Raw genomic sequence first — 17306 nt, forward strand, 5'->3', positions numbered from 1 at the left:
TGCAAAAGATAACTCGTACAGTTAAGTATATCTTGTATTAAAAGATTATATGGAGACAAAACAGGATCCTTCCATTCAGCACGTGAGAAGGGCTGAATGTTAACATTTTCCATCACTGTCATCATTTTTATGATGATAACTGTGGTTCTCGTCATTTTTAGATTAAAGCCTTTTTAAAACTATAATTTGGCATAACATGCAGATACACCCTTTTCACAAAACTTTTGCTTAATTGAAAATTAGCATTTAAATGCTTTTTAGTCATTTAAGAGTCTTCAGTCTTTCGTAGCGATGATTGGTCATGTGACTTGTAGACGATACTCTACCATACTTGGCTGTTGTGAGGTGGCGGTTGAATTTCCCCGTACAGGGGCTTTCCAGACTTTAAAGTTTTTAAGCAGTTTAAATTTAGGTAGGCGTCTGGTAAACTAAACTTTTACTAAGTTTATGTTTGGGTTAAAATGCATCCTTCAAGCCTGTCTGTCAGCACTGCGGAAATAAGTGGTCATAGTTATGCCATCTTTCGTCTCTTATACGTATTTACGTTGTTTTCGAAAAGGATAGAAAGAAGGCGCTACGCCACGCCTCTTTTCACTATCTTGAAAAGTGATTGGTTGAGATGTGTTGACAAATCATGGCTAATGAAACTTGTGGGTTGGATATTAAGCAACGCGGTCACGTAACAGTAAGAAGAGCGCTAGTGTCAAGTTATTTTTAAGAAGTTAGTAAAGGTGGAAGGCGAAGTTTGGATCGGTAAGAAGCCCTGATTAGTATCTGCCTCCAGCTTCACGTTAGCTCGCTGGCTAACTGACGGCTACCTAAATATGACTAGCGCATGGGTGCTCAACCGCTGCCAGACAGGTGAGACTGCATTATTAAAAAGATATATACAAGTTATATCGGTTGCAGTGATTTTTAACTATGTGTAAACAACGTTAAAACCTCTCTAAAAGCAGTCTTGTTAATATACGATATTATTTCGGTTAACTGACGTAGTTAGCTCTACGTGTGTAATGAGATTACAGCTGAACCGGTGATTTTAAAGGTTATAAGTGAAAGTTTTCCTCAGTGTCTCTAGTGACTGACAGTGCCGACTGGTGAGGAGGAGGGGATTAACGTTACGGCAAACCAGACATGACAGCTGGCGGCAGAGGGAGGGTCAACATAATGATGGAGGCACCGGAAAGAAGCCGCAGCTTCAACTTTTCATCTGAGGAGCTGGACTCCTCTGCCCTGTCCTCCAGCATGTCCATCGACAGGCTCTTCCCGGCTCTCCTGGAATGCTTTGGGATCATTTTGTGCGGGTACATCGCAGGGAGGGCAAACATTATCACCTCCACCCAGGCCAAAGGATTGGGGAGTTTTGTTTCCAAGTTTGCTCTTCCAGCACTGTTGTTCAAGAACATGGTGCTGCTGGACTTTGGTAATGTCATCTGGCCATTTCTCTGGAGCATCCTCATCGCCAAAGTGTGCGTGTTCTTCCTCGTCTGCATCCTCACATTGATAGTAGCCAGCCCCGTCAGTCGCTACAGTAAGGCTGGGCTCTTCTCAATTTTTGCTACCCAAAGCAATGATTTTGCTTTGGGATACCCTATAGGTAAGTAACTTTTAATCCCAGCAAACACAAAGCTTGTCATTCAGAGCTGTGACGTGTAAACATGTTGTCCCATTGTTTGCCCATCCATCATACTCAGAGTTCAGTTCCCCAGGATTTTATTATTTGTTAGCAAACAGATTTTGATATCACTGCTTTTGCGGCTTTTCTTTTATTCACATCAAGTTCATCCATAAATAAATAAATAGAGTGGTAGATATAATGTGAATCAAAACTGCACCCAGTTGAAAAAGTCAATTTAAGTTCAAATTAACTGACTAGCATTAACTGTATATCTTTAATATTTAATTATATAATGTTTACGTGGCCAGAGATGCTTTTTGTTTTGCACTCACTTCAGCACTTCCATCCACTGTCTTCCTTCTGGGATGTTTCAGATTAAGCCTGATTTTCTGCTTTATGCTTAAAGTCAGAAATAGAATCAAGCTATTGCAGTGATAGGAGTTATGATCACCTGTTCATGATGCAGCACACTCACATTTCTTAATTTTACTACAAACTACTGTATAACATTTTGTAGGTATCCAGCTCGGTTTTGTTTTAAACCTTTTACACATTTCTTCATCATTTTTATTTTTTTTGCTTTATCTTCATCCACAGTTGAAGCCCTGTACCAGAGTACATATCCAGAGTACCTCCAGTATATCTACCTGGTGGCACCTGTGTCCCTGATGTTTCTCAATCCCATCGGCTTTGCCCTCTGTGAGATCCAGAAGTGGAAGGATCAGGGGAACCATCAACAGAGCAAAGTAGTGATTGTGGGAGTTGTAGTTTTACAGGTCATAAAGAACCCCATAGTATTTATGGTTGTTATCGGCATCATTGCCCACTTTGTGCTGCACCAAACCATTCCCGTCTTCATGGCTCAGTTTGTGGATGGCTTGGCTAACTCTTTCGGGGGAGCAGCTCTGTTCTACCTGGGCCTGTCCATGGTGGGCCAGTTGGGGAAATTAACCAAATCTACAGTGGTGACACTGATATTACTTACTACAGCAAAACTGTGAGTAGAAGTAATTTAGATTTTTATTGCACTTGATTTTCTAGAAGAGGGCGATATTAGTGTTATCAGACAACCTTGTCTTATTTTTATGAGGTGTACTATGGAAGTTTAGAGAGAGTCAGCATGTTCAGGCTTTTCAAAGTGCTCCCACCATGTTGTTTTGTGCTGATGCTTTAGATGAGTCAGACCTTTCTCTGACCAAAAGCTGTTATCAAATAGATGACATATTAAGTAGTCTCAGGCACAGCATGCTAGTCAGTGCATGTAAAGTTTGTATAGTTACACTGCATTTCACATCAGTGTTAAATAAAGCTTCAGGTAATGGTACATGACTTGATTTGGCTTTCAGGTTACTAATGCCCCTGATTTGTAAGGACATGGTGGATCTGTTGGACAAACGCAACACCAGCGCTTTGAACCACTCCAGCCTCTCTGATTACGCCTTTCTTTATGGAGTGTTTCCCACTGCACCGAGTGTGGCCATCTATGCCGTTTATTATAACGCAGAGCTAGAAGTTGTGAGTTCTTTACAGCTTCCTGCCAACATACCATCTACCTTGTGCTTTCTCTCTCTAACTCACTGTGCATGCTTTCTTTGTTCTGATTCCTGACAGGTAACTGCTGGGATGGTGATCAGCACTTTCCTCTCAGCTCCAATAATGTATGTTTCTGCCTGGTTACTCACGATCCGTTGGACGGATCCTCAGCGTTTAATGAATTCACTGCAGAACGTCAGTTTCAACATAAGCATCGTGAGCTTAGTTGCACTGGTGAGTCACAGCTAGTTGACTAATCATCTATTCTTTATCAGCTGATCACTGTTTAAATGTATCTCAGTGGATGGGAACTAAGGTCATAGTGAACTCAAAGTTGCCTCTACTTAATAACGCACAGGGCGCTCACTGACTGTATTTTCTTTTTAAGGTCAGCTTTATTAATACTCATCTCCTGTTTATCTGCTCTGATGTTCTACCATTCAGGACAAGTAAATTAGAGATGCAGGCAGTCTTTGTAGATGTTTAAACCACATTGGCAAACTAACCTTAAAAGTCTATGCCACTAACAGGATATGCAAGTAGACAGATGTTTTAGTGACTTGCAGAGTTGCTTCCTCATTCTTTGCCTGTTGATATATCTTTTAAGGAACCTGAAACTTGTTGCCACGATTATCTTTTTACAATGATTAAACAACATTGTTTTCTTTTTTTATTGTTTCCCTTCAATGTTTCCATTTTTTTAAACATCCACCAAGGAGATTACATTTTTGGAAGTGTTGTAGGAGTGTAGAGTGGGGTCACATGGTCAAAGTGTGCCACATTTGTATGGAACAATCATTTGAAGATTTGGAAGTTTTTCGTGTAACCCATATACTCATCTCTGCTCCTTAACCCCTATATGCCAATATGTTGTACTGACTACATATTGGCATATGGGGATTCTAAATACCATGTTATCTTGGACCTTTGATCACTTATCCAAGGTCAAACTTTCAAAAAATGCCCTTTATCTTTAAAAGTATGCCTGCATATCTGCTGCCTTTGTTTGTATTGGCAACAGGAAATGATACTGGTATATGTGAATTCTAAATGTCAAATGATAGTTTGCATCCAAATTTCACATTAGACCTGTGATCTCACTTTTTACTTGGCATCTGCCTTTTTTCACATTGAAAGAAAAGTTTTAAAGATAAAACCTTTGTAGCTTTAAAGAAAAGAGAATGTGCTGCCTATTAAGTTAGAAATATACTCTTGTATAATGTTACATAATAAGCTCAGGTTATAAATTACCTACTACCTAGTATCTATTACTTACTCTCACAAAAATGTTTTTCTTCGAGATATAATACTATCTGCTTAAAAGTAGATACTGCCCAGAGAATAAACTGTCTTGATGGAAGTTTGCTCCCTCAGAGTGCTTGTTGTTTAGTCATGTGTTTCATAGTTCTCAGTAATTTCCCGTTTACTTTCTTCAGAAAATGAACAACCAGTCACCACTAGTGTACTATTTCTGGTAAAGTCTTTGTCTTTGCAATAATAGATAATTTACAATCCATGTTTTCTCTCACAGGTGTGGACTATTGCCGTCATGTTTTTAAGTAAAAAATTCAAAAGGCTGCCTCACTTGTTTACAGTTAACCTTTTCTTTGCACAGGTAAGCATGGTATTGCATTCATGAAAAACTAATAGCACCATTAATGTCTAATATGTCTAATGATTAAGTAAATCATATAAATCATATCTATATGAAGGAACTCACCTGTGGGCATTCAAAAATGACTAAGTGCCTGTATTTGTTATTTTGTTCTCTGTAGGTTCTGACTTGCATTGGGATGATCTTGTGGAACTTCGTAGTGAAGGAAAATAACTTCATTGGTCAGGTCCTGACTTTCACCTTATTATGTACCTCACTCTACAGCACTTTTATATGGCCAGGTACGCACACTACCATCTACCACAGGAAACCTACATTGAACTAATTCATGTTGGTTCATACTGGTGAGATGTATCTGTAGTGTGACTACAAATTTTGAAATTGATGTTTTGTTGTTTTAAGGTTTGATAGCACTCTCACTTGTGCTCTTGAAGTCTGAGGATCTGAAAGTTTCACCGGGCATGTTGGTCATTGCGGGCTGGGGGTAAGAGGAATGTGCACAGACTGGAAAACACGTCACTTTGGTTTAGACTGACATTCATGATGCAATCAACAATGTAAATGAATGAATATATCATAATATAATGTGATTTTGCATGACACCAGCTCACTTAAAATTAAATAGTAAAAAAATGTATATCTGCAACCAAGTGTCATGCACGTTGTTCAGGGTAATCCCATTGACCTGGTTTTTATATTTTAATACTGTGACTGAATTTGAATTTATCTATGGTTGCAGGATTCCAGCTTTAATAACTGCAGTTTTGCTCATTTGTGGGGAAAAAATGTTTGGAGTCATTGATGCAGCTTTCTTCTATGGCAGAGCACAGGTAATAATACCCGGCGAAGTCATTTTCCTGTTTTCTGCCATGAAATTACAGATAATGAAATACAACCTGTATACAATTTGGATGTTTTCTTTCAGATAATCTGCACCACATTTGTAGTTGCCTTCAGCATATTCCTGGGAGGAGGCTCTCTTGTGTGTCTCAGCAGAGGAAGCTGGGCCCAAAATGTCCAAACTGAAGAGGTGAACTCATTTGACTCTCCAGAAGATCCTTTGATTGAAAATGAACCCGAAAACCAGACCGTGTTTGAGACTGACCCCCCACCAAGAGATCAAGGTGCGTTCTGGTTTGCCAGATGTCTGAAGCGAGATGTTATAATTTAAATCTCCTGATCAAGACTTGAGCATGCACATAGAGATGTCAGTTGTTTACAGCCAAGTTGGACTGGAAATCCAAAGTTCAAATTAACCCTTATCTACTAGTTTTCTACAGTATACTGCCGCACAGTGCAACCCCTTCCTCTCAGATAAGGTTTCAGTTAATCACGTAGACAAAGTCTCTGCAGTTACCAAAAAGCAAAATACACACACAAAAAAAATCTTTTTTCCCCAAGGACGTACTGAAGACACAATTCTCTACAGCAAGGAAGCTGGTTAATGCTGAGAAAGGAGTGTCAGAAAGGAACAAGTTCGATGCAGTGCTTTTGTTTTGCTACATGCCACTGATTCATGGTCATAGTTCCAGTAAGCAAGACACATTATTGCAAACTTGCAAACCAGTTCTGCAAGTAGTGAAGAGAAACTGTTTGAATGATTCAATACAAGAGTTTATTATCTTGTGTTGTAAGTACTTGTGTTGTATCAGCAAAAATATTTGTCACTAGTATTTTTGGGGGGGACTGTATTTTCATATGCATTATTCATAGTCAGTGAAAGTACTTTACTTACTTTCCTGGAACTTGTATTTTATTGAATATCTGCATCCTGTGTAAAATGAGATAAGCTGAGAATTGCTTCCAAATATTTCTTTTTACTTTATCAGCATGCCTCGTATGTGACTGTGCACCAACCCAGCCCCTGCCTGACATGATCATCAGTGCAGATATGAGCAGCACACCAGCCACACAAGCAGGTACTGCACTGATAAGAAACTGACATTAGTGTTTTTATTGTGAGACTTCAAAAAGCAGTAGGATTTAGTTCATTTTATAGTATATGAGCATCAAACTGAATATTCTTGTAATTTATCAGGTTTAATTATTTCCTTATTTGTTTCGCTGCCCCCCTCAGGTCAGTGTGAGAGCAGGTGCGAGTCCACAGACTGCCTCCTTGTCCAAGTGGAGGAGCTCCAACAGGTTGCAGACAGACAAGTGGCCCGTCATGTGCTCATGTGTCTGCTTCTGACTGTCAGCCTGCTTGCTGTGAGTAAACAACCACCTTTCAGTTCTACAGTGACATGAAGTCAGCCTTCATCCGCCTGCATTATTATATTTAGTGCATCTCAAACCAAATCAGATACAAATGGCTGAGCTGTGTAATTTCCAACTCCTGTCACTGGAAGACTTTAAGAAACACATTCAGAGACCCCATTAGAAAAGTCATGCGTCTGGCTCTTTATTTACTGTTACATTGAATTTTATATGTTTTTATTACTGTACGAAGAAATCTTAAAATAGTGTATTAGGGACATCTAGATTAAAAAACTGAAAGTACAAGAAAAGATACTAGGTATTGCTGGTAGATGCTTTGGTATACTTTCATGTGTCAGCTGCCATGTAGTTCCTTTTCGTATATTATGAGAAATTACTGATTCTGGGCTTAAATTAAAAGCTTTTCCTTATTGCTGAAGCCAGTTTTAAAACATATAATTTGATCTCACTTATTCACTGCAGGCATACGAGGGAGGGACTCTTTTTGTTTTAATGAAGGTCCACTCAGCTGGTTCTACAAGCTGGTTCAGTGAACAGCGTTAGTTACTATTTCTAGTTCAAAGGTCTTCTTACATCCTGTTTTCACAGAATTTGTCCAGCTGCGTGTGGCTGCTCTTTAACCACAATCCTGGTAGACTCTACTTGGAGTTGCTCTTCTTTTGTGCTGTGGTCAACTATGGACAGGTTTGTGTTAGAAATATCCTGTTACCTATTCATGACTGTATACTCACACCCACAGCACTAAAGTCATGCTTCTCTTTTCCTGTTGACAGGGACTTCTCTCCTTTGCTCTTTTTGGGCTGGACAAACATTTGATTTTACTGCCGTTTAAAAAGAGGTAAATGGCTTTTATATGAAACTGCCAAATTATAAAGCACATTCAGACATTTTTAGACACTTACTGGCCACTTCATTAGGTACACCTTACTAGTAAAAGTTGGACTTTATTTTTCCCATCAGAACTGCTTTCAGTCTTATGCAGGTAAATCAAATTTACCTGCTGGTTTATATGCTCACTGGCCACTTTATTAGTTACACCTTACTAGGTTGGATTCATTTTTGTCCTCTTAACTGCCTTAATTTTTCATAGCATAGATTTAACGAGGCACTGGAAAAATTCCTCAGAGATTTCCTCCAAACTGAAATAATAGCATCACACAGTTGCTTCAGATTTGTCGGCTGTACATCCATGACGCAAATCTCCCATTCCACCAGGTTCAGCGACAATGTTCAGTTGGTAGTAAGGAGCCGAAAGACAAGAAATATCCCCCACACTATTACTTCAGCACCACCGTACACCTTTGATACAAAGCGGGATTGACTCATACTTTCATGGTGGTTATGTCTAATTCTGACTCTGCCATCTGAATGTGGCAGCAAATAACTCGCAATTGTCCAATTTTGGTGAGTTGGTGTTTATTGTAGCCTCAGTTTCCTGTTCTTAGCTGACAAGATTGGTGCCTGTCTGCTTCAGGGTTCAATGTGTTGGGCATTCAGTGATGCTTTCTCACAAATCTTGGTGGTTGTGAGTGGTTATTTGAGTAACTTTTGCCTTCCTATGAGCTTGAATCCGTTTAGCCATTCTCCTCTGACCTTTGACATCAGCAAGACATTATTACCCAGAGAACTGCTGCTTACTGGATATTTTTACAGACCATTCGGACCTTAAAGATGATTGTTCAATTCAATTCAATTTTATTTATATAGAACCAAATCACAACAACAGTTGCCTCAAGGCGCTTTATATTGTACAGTAGAGATAGTGTCTGTCTCCCGAATCCAAACTGGAAGCTGGTTCCACAGAAGAAGGGCCTGAAATCTGAAGGCTCTCCCTCCCATTCTACTTTTAAATACTCTAGGAACAACAAGTAAGCCTGCAGTGTGAGAGCAAAGTGCTCTAATAGGGTGATATGGTACTACAAGGTCCTTAAGATAAGATGGGGCCTGATTATTTAAGACCTTGTATGTGAGGAGCAGGATTTTAAATTCAATTCTGGATTTAACAGGAAGCCAATGAAGGGAAGTCAATACAGGAGAAATATGCTCTCTCTTTCTCATCCCTGTCAGTACTGTTGCTGCAGCATTTTGGATTAGCTGAAGGCTTTTCAGGGAGTTGTTTGGACATCCTGATAATAATGAATTACAGTAGTCCAGCCGAGAAGTAATAAATGCATGAACTAGTTTTTCAGCGTCACTCTGAGACAGGATATTTCTAACTTTAGAGATGTTGGGCAAATGGAAAAAAGCAGTCCTACATATTTGTTTAATATGTGCATTGAAGGACATGTCTTGGTCAAAAATGACTCCAAGGTTCCTCACAGTGTTACTGGAGGCCAAGGTAATGCCATCCAGAGTAAGAATCTGGTTAGATACCATATTTCTAAGATTTTCAGGGCCGAGTAAAATAACCTCAGTTTTATCTGAATTAAGAAGCAGAAAGTTAGCGGCCATCCAGGTCTTTATGTCTTTAAGACATTCCTGCAGTTTAACTAATTGGTGTGTGTTATCTGGCTTCATGGATAGATAGAGCTGGATGTCATCTGCATAGCAGTGAAAATGTATGCTATGTCTTCTAATGACACTGCCTAAGGGAAGCATGTATAATGTAAACAGAATTGGTCCTAGCACTGAACCCTGTGGAACACCATAATTGACCTCAGTGTGTGAAGAGGACTCTCCATTTACATGCACAAATTGGAGTCTATTAGATAGATATGATACAAACCTCTGCAGCACAGTACCTCTAATACCTACAGCAGGACAAGCACAGAGATGAGTCCACTGTCAGAGGCCATAAGAAGATCATTTGTAACCTTCACTAAAGCTGTTTCTGTGCTGTGATGAGCTCTGAAACCTGACTGAAACTCTTCAAATAAGCCATTCCTCTGCAGATGAGCAGTTGGCTGTTTGACAACTACTCTTTCAAGGATTTTTGATATGAAAGGAAGGTTGGAGATTGGCCTATAATTAGCTAAGACAGCTGGGTGGCTTTTTACAGTGGGGCAAAAAAGTATTTAGTCAGCCACCGATTGTGCAAGTTCCCCCACCTAAAATGATGACAGAGGTCAGTAATTTGCACCAGAGGTACACTTCAACTGTGAGAGACAGAATGTGAAAAAAAAAATCCATGAATTCACATGGTAGGATTTGTAAAGAATTCATTCGTAAATCAGGGTGGAAAATAAGTATTTGGTCAATAACAAAAATACAACTCAATACTTTGTAACATAACCTTTGTTGGCAATAACAGAGGTCAAAGGTTTACTATAGGTCTTTACCAGGTTTGCACACACAGTAGCTGGTATTTTGGCCCATTCCTCCATGCAGATCTTCTCGAGAGCAGTGATGTTTTGGGGCTGTCGCCGAGCAACACGGACTTTCAACTCCCGCCACAGATTTTCTATGGGGTTGAGGTCTGGAGACTGGCTAGGCCACTCCAGGACTTTCAAATGCTTCTTACGGAGCCACTCCTTTGTTGCCCGGGCGGTGTGTTTTGGATCATTGTCATGTTGGAAGACCCAGCCTCGTTTCATCTTCAAAGTTCTCACTGATGGAAGGAGGTTTTGGCTCAAAATCTCACGATACATGGCCCCATTCATTCTGTCCTTAACACGGATCAGTCGTCCTGTCCCCTTGGCAGAAAAACAGCCCCATAGCATGATGTTTCCACCCCCATGCTTCACAGTAGGTATGGTGTTCTTGGGATGCAACTCAGTATTCTTCTTCCTCCAAACACGACGAGTTGAGTTTATACCAAAAAGTTCTACTTTGGTTTCATCTGACCACATGACATTCTCCCAATCCTCTGCTGTATCATCCATGTGCTCTGTGGCAAACTTCAGACGGGCCTGGACATGCACTGGCTTCAGCAGCGGAACACGTCTGGCACTGCGGGATTTGATTCCCTGCCGTTGTAGTGTGTTACTGATGGTGACCTTTGTTACTTTGGTCCCAGCTCTCTGCAGGTCATTCACCAGGTCCCCCCGTGTGGTTCTGGGATCTTTGCTCACCGTTCTCATGATCATTTTGACCCCACGGGATGAGATCTTGCGTGGAGCCCCAGATCGAGGGAGATTATCAGTGGTCTTGTATGTCTTCCATTTTCTGATGATTGCTCCCACAGTTGATTTTTTCACACCAAGCTGCTTGCCTATTGTAGATTCACTCTTCCCAGTCTGGTGCAGGTCTACAATACTTTTCCTGGTGTCCTTCGAAAGCTCTTTGGTCTTGGCCATGGCGGAGTTTGGAGTCTGACTGTTTGAGGCTGTGGACAGGTGTCTTTTATACAGATGATGAGTTCAAACAGGTGCCATTCATACAGGTAATGAGTGGGGGACAGAAAAGCTTCTTACAGAAGACGTTACAGGTCTGTGAGAGCCAGAGATTTTCCTTGTTTGAGGTGACCAAATACTTATTTTCCACCCTGATTTACGAATAAATTCTTTACAAATCCTACCATGTGGATTCATGGATTTTTTTTTCACATTCTGTCTCTCACAGTTGAAGTGTACCTCTGGTGCAAATTACTGACCTCTGTCATCATTTTAGGTGGGGGAACTTGCACAATGGGTGGCTGACTAAATACTTTTTTGCCCCACTGTAAGTAAAGGTTTAACTACAGCCAGCTTGAAGGCCTGTGGTACATAGCCGATTATTAGAGATGAGTTGATCATATTTAAGATTGAAGCATTAATTAACGGCAGGACTTCTTTGAGCAGATTGTGAAGGAAATCCCTGTAGGTCAGCAGTTTCTGAAATACTCAGACCAGTCTGTCTGGCACCAACAAACATGCCACGTTCAAATTCACTTAAATCACCTTTCTTTCCCCATTCTGATGTTCAGTTTGAACTTCAGCTTGTTCTCTTGACCATGTCTACGTGCCTAAATGCACTAGGCTACAGCCATGTGATTGGCTGATTAGACATTTGGGTTAATGAGCAGTTGAACAGGTGTACCTAACAAAGCAGCCAGTGAGTGTACAATGAATATAGCAAATGCACAATAGACTATGTTTACATTATATTACGGTGTCCGCTGATTTAATTTTGTTCTGTGTTTAGATTATACAGTCTGTGGTATGGAAAACAAGAAGAGCAGCCACAGAGTGATTTACCTGAGGAGATCAGGATGACCTGCACCCAGTTCACCAAATACCACAAGCAGCAGTGTTTTCATGACATTGTTAAAAAGAGAAGGTGAGAGCACATTGTCTTACTGACCACTGCTCTGGTTGAACACTGATGACAAATGCGTTTTCCAGTAATGTCTAGGCAAACCTTTGCTGATGCTCGGTGACTCACAAACCACAATACCTTCAAAACAAAATTATTCCTGATTCAGTCATTTTTCTGTGTGTGGGTTCTGTCTGCTCCTCTGTTTCTTGTGGCTCCTTTTACAGACAACTATCCTTTGGGTGAATTCTTCTTTTGACTTTCAGGTGTGGAAAGAAGACTATGGTGGACTGTTTTCTTGGCTGTGAACTTGTTGAGTGGCTTCTGCAGGTTGGTTTAGCTCAGGACCGTGGCGAGGCAGTACTCTACGGGACACGGTTACAAGAGGGTGGTGTGCTCCAGCACATCAAGCAGGAATACAGCTTCCAAGATAGTCCGCTGTATTATCGCTTCATGGCATAAGCTGCTTGCATTAAAAAATGAGCTGCTTTTTTTTTTTTTTTTTTTTTTAAGCCTAAAAGAAATTTCAGTCAAAACAGGAAATTCCTGTACAGCAAAAGACTCGATGTACTGTTCCCTTTAATGCAAAAAAAAAAAGGCAGCTGTGTGTAGATTGTCTCAAAGGGAAGGAGGAGTGTATAATAACCACCTCAGTCTCTATATCCAAAATGACAAGTTTATTTCTGAGACACTGTGTCAAAGCCACATTGCTAAAACTTGAACATGAGCCGCACATATATTCCTATTCATCCAAATCTATTGTTTGGAGGCAACATCAAAAGGAGATACAACTTAAAAGCAGCCGAATAATTCCTGACTATGTGAAAAAGCTGTGACTTGCCTACTGTTTAATGCAACACACTTCAGGAAAATCAGGTCAGGCTTCAGATTGTGATGGATGTTTACAGAGAAGAGGTATTCTTTAAGGTGTGTAGGTGTATACTGTATGTGTCACACTGGAACTTCACTGGGATTGTGATTCAAGGGAAGAAGCTTCCAAAAGTAGATTCTTTTCTTTTTTTGTTTTGTTTTGGAGTGCGGGACACTTTATTTGTATGTTTTATGCCATTCTGTGAGTGATGAAGTACAAAGAGGTGTTCTCATTTAAAAAAAAAAAAAAAAAAAAAAAGTGCGTGTGAGGGGGGGGAAAAAAAAAGTCTCCTCTGCTTAATCCAGTCATTGATCTACTAGGACACCTTTGTGTTTCCTCACTCTTATCAAGAATATTTTATTTTGCCAAATAAATAAAGGGAAAGGACTCACATTTCACCAGTTAATTATTAATTTCGCATGAAGCAAAGGTATCGTTGCTTTGGAAACCTGTACTTGAACAGGTCTTGACAGTGATGTACATTATTCATACAGCTTTAACAAACAGCAACTGTCCAGTTCGATCAACATTTTTACTTGCTTTTGTTTGTCCATTTCAGTAACCACATAAAAAAGTAAACGTTAGCAAGAAAATCTAAGTCTTCACCTGAAAATGGGTTTTGTTTTAGAAGTTTGAGATGCTGCAGTTATTTTTTCCCCTCTCAGGTAAACAAGCAAATTAATTAATTTTCTAACTCTGATATTAACAGAATGTATGTAAATATCTAAGTTACTGTAATATAATGTGTATCATCACACATTGGCTAATAAAATAAAAGGTTTATTACCAAACCTTAACTCGTGTATTCATGAATTTGTTATTGAACAATTGAGCGAAAACTTAAACCTGCATTTTATAATGTGGCATTTATGAATTTTTCACTCTGATCAATTTTATGAACAATGGTTTTGAATATTACTCAGTTGTTTCATACTAGTTCATTGTACAAGAAGGTTTTGGTTGTTTTTTTTGTTTGTTTTTTAAAGGCCTGATTTTAAAAAAGAGTCTAGTGTCAAACTGTGGAATCGATTTGTGGTTGCATGTAGATGTGGGCCTCTGTTTTTACAGTAAACAGACATTTCCTTCTGAACAGAACTTAAAAACAAGTTCACCCGAAAATCTGGATTGACGACACCACGTAGAAGTTGTTTTTCCATGTTTCATAAGCTACAGTACCTTATACCTTTTGTGATCCAGGTGCACACTTTTAGCAACTAGTGACCACAAAGGCCGAGTTACATATTTTGGTAAATTGTGGGCTTGAATTCATTGTGCAGTGGAAATGCTCCCAAAATGTTCAGATTGTGTTATGAAAAATGAGACTTTGAGCACTCATATACTTCAAAGGTTTTTACTGTGATTCTATTAGAAACATGGTTTGTTAGAAATGTCTGCAAAGTATAGTCATTGTTTTACATTCAAGTTTATTACAAGGGGCATATCCATTAAAAACACCACACTGAGTATTTAATTCAGTAAATTAGTAAAAGTGGATGTCTTGTCAAATCTAAAATAAAACTTGCTATAAAGGTGAGAACGTTTTAGCCAAGTTATGCTTTTACATTTTGGCAATTCTAAAAAAAAAAGAAAAAAAACTTTAACAGCCCAATTAATTTAAACATTTTTAGCTTTCATCATTTACTTTCACAGGTTCACAACCGCTGAAGATGAACAGTTTAAATAAAGACCTGGAATACAAAGAAGAACCAAGGAGATCCCTGCTGGTAGCTGGAGTCAAAGAGTGCTTCAAGTGCTTGGGTTGAACTCAAGTACTGCACCTCAGGCAGATCGAAGTTCTGTGAGCACCACAGATGGCACACTTCCTGTGGTCATGAGCATGCCCTGATGCCATATCCACATCCCTCAGGATATTAGTCATTGTCTCTGCAGTGATATGACCTTCTGTAAATAAAACCATAGCATGCATAAACAGTGGTGGTGACCATAAAACCATTGTCCTGATGTTATCTTAGTTTCCCCTCGGCGCAGCTATTCATTAACCAGTACCCTTTTCCTCTCCCAGCTCCTGCAATCGTCCATTGTGGCTGCAGGTGAGAAGATGAAATGCATCCCACCAGCACTTACTTCATTCATAGGCCCTCATTTGTGGATGTTCCCATCTTAATTGTGATGCTACACTGCTTTGAGATGTTACGATATCCACCTATAGAAGAGGAAAATGTGAATAGCCATCAACCAAGTAGCACAGTGTTTTTGTTCTAAAACTCATGATGATACACTGTGTTCATGGGGTTCTCATTTAGTTCTGCACCACTTCAGCTACATTGAATAAATGAATGAGTTTATTGCCATTGTATGTCCAATGTAATTACAATGTCTCTCCTTTAAGAACTGCAAACAACCATTTACATTTGCATATTTACACGATTTAGACACTGAGAGTAAGGTTGTACTGAAGGCATTAACTTAGCCAAAAAGGTTTAATAAACTCAGAAGAACAAATAAATACATTTTTAAAAATATCCATTCCTTACATGTACTGTAAGCGGGACAGCCAGCGCTCTCTTGTGGCTAAAATGCCCAAGTGCTATATGACATGTTTCATTTATTCTTTGTCCAATTACTTTTGATCTTTCACACTACAAAATGGCTACATCTTGCCCAAAAACTCTGTCAGTCTTTCAATTTAATTTGCTTATTCGGGTGAACAGTCCAGCTATTGTGTTGCAATACCAGCTGAATTCCTGGTGAGCTGATGGAATTTAGAAACAAGGTCTATGGAAATAGTTTCCCTTTGTGACAGTTTATCAACATTACATGTTGGTGCAGCTAAATCTGCTCTGGATTTGCATTTCTGGTTTCAGGTTTCAGTCTTTCTGTGCTTGAATGACGCAGGATATGCTTTTTCATAGTGAAGCTTTTGTTATAGTGAAAATACAGGATGTACCTCTACACTAACTTACTCTGTAAACATTTAATCAACTCAAGTTTTTGGACACAGTGTAAGTTGTGGTAAAAGGATATATGGCAACCTATTTGATCTTTAACTGTTTTTCTTTTTTTCATTTGACGACTTTTAGAGTCTGTAAGAGGTCAAGAATAGTAAAAAATACAATTATTGATGAAGGATTGAATTATTTAAACTTCTTTTGTGATCTGTTGATTATATCATATGAACAAAGCTCTTCTACTCTGTGCTACTTTGAATTGACTTTAAATTGAAACAGTTCATTATCAATACTTTTGTGTCATCTCACAGCTTTTTAGGTTTTTATCATCCTTTGAACTGGTCTCTAACTTCTCCACTGGGAACTAACATTCTGTCGTATTATCACACATATTTACACAAAAGCTGCCTGTGTTTCAGTTTCCGTACCTTCATTCATAGGTAAGTAACTTTTAATCCCAGCAAACACAAAGCTTGTCATTCAGAGCTGTGAGTGTAAACATGCTGTCCCATTATTTATGCAGAGATAGAATTATCCATAATATTATAATTTGTTAGCAAATTTGGTATAACCACTTCTGAGCCCTATATGCTTTAGAAATACTAAGAGCAAAGAAAAGAGTTGGAGAAGCGGTGAAGGGTGAAGGCAACAGTGGTGCCTGTGGTAACCAGAGCACTTGGGTCAATGACTCCCAATTTGGGTGAGTGACTCCAGCATCACTATCCGGCATAGTGCAGTCCTAGGAACAGCAAAGCTAGGGCACACAAGCACTCAGGCCTTTTAAGACCTAATCATCCAATGGTTACGTTTCCAAAAATATCTTTTGTTGTTTTGCTTTCATTTCAGCAGCTAACGATTCACATCCATCCACAGCTAGTTGTTGGGTAATTGTTTATTTGTTTTCATCTGATTTTTATATTTTTATGTTTGTTTGTTTTTATTTTAGCTTGACTAAGGTCTCTGTGAAGACTAAGTCCACTTAATAACTCGCAGGGCTTTCAATCACTTTATTTTCCATATCAAGATCTCATGTTTATCTGATATTATCACCTGGGACAAATAAAGGAAAAGTAAAAAGATAAACACCTGGTTGAACTACCTTGGAAAACGAATCTTAAAAGGTCCTGTTTTCAGCATTTTTAACTACACAGATTTTTTACCGACTTGCAGACTTACTTCCTCATTCTTTGCCTATTAGTAAACCTTTAAAAGAACTTGAAACTCATTTCTGCACTGACATAATATTTGCAGTGATGAAACATAACGTTTTTTTCTTCGCTTTAACTGTTCGCCCACAGTGTTTACTTTTTTGAGTCATGTGTTTCATAGTTCTCAGTAATTTCCCATTTACATTCCTCAGGAAACAAAAAA

The 17306-nt window shown here is 39.1% G+C and overlaps 1 protein-coding gene across 2 annotated transcripts; it reads left to right on the top strand.

The window, feature by feature from the left end:
• The first annotated feature begins 605 nt into the window (after nucleotides 1–605).
• On the top strand, nucleotides 606–13823 carry LOC146690847 (lysosomal cholesterol signaling protein-like). 2 transcript variants are annotated; one of them, XM_085433967.1, is made up of 16 exons: nucleotides 607–861; nucleotides 1070–1597; nucleotides 2216–2615; nucleotides 2965–3133; nucleotides 3230–3385; nucleotides 4683–4766; nucleotides 4927–5047; nucleotides 5169–5250; nucleotides 5506–5596; nucleotides 5692–5890; nucleotides 6596–6685; nucleotides 6844–6974; nucleotides 7572–7667; nucleotides 7757–7821; nucleotides 12045–12179; nucleotides 12422–13823. In XM_085433967.1, exons 2-16 carry the CDS (start codon nucleotides 1135–1137, stop codon nucleotides 12615–12617), a joined length of 2478 nt encoding a protein of 825 aa, XP_085290093.1. In that variant the 5' UTR covers nucleotides 607–861; nucleotides 1070–1134; the 3' UTR covers nucleotides 12618–13823. The 2 variants fall into 2 exon arrangements, with proteins under 2 accessions (XP_085290095.1, XP_085290093.1); XM_085433969.1 differs by lacking the exons at nucleotides 12045–12179; nucleotides 12422–13823 and adding an exon at nucleotides 10939–11410 and having other exon boundaries at nucleotides 606–861.
• The last annotated feature ends 3483 nt before the right edge of the window (nucleotides 13824–17306 follow it).

The sequence above is a fragment of the Copadichromis virginalis genome, linkage group LG16, assembly GCF_057382275.1.
Source record: "Copadichromis virginalis isolate Kocher_CV1m ecotype Utaka linkage group LG16, C_Virginalis_male_GT1.1, whole genome shotgun sequence".
NCBI classification, from domain to species: Eukaryota; Metazoa; Chordata; class Actinopteri; order Cichliformes; family Cichlidae; genus Copadichromis; species Copadichromis virginalis.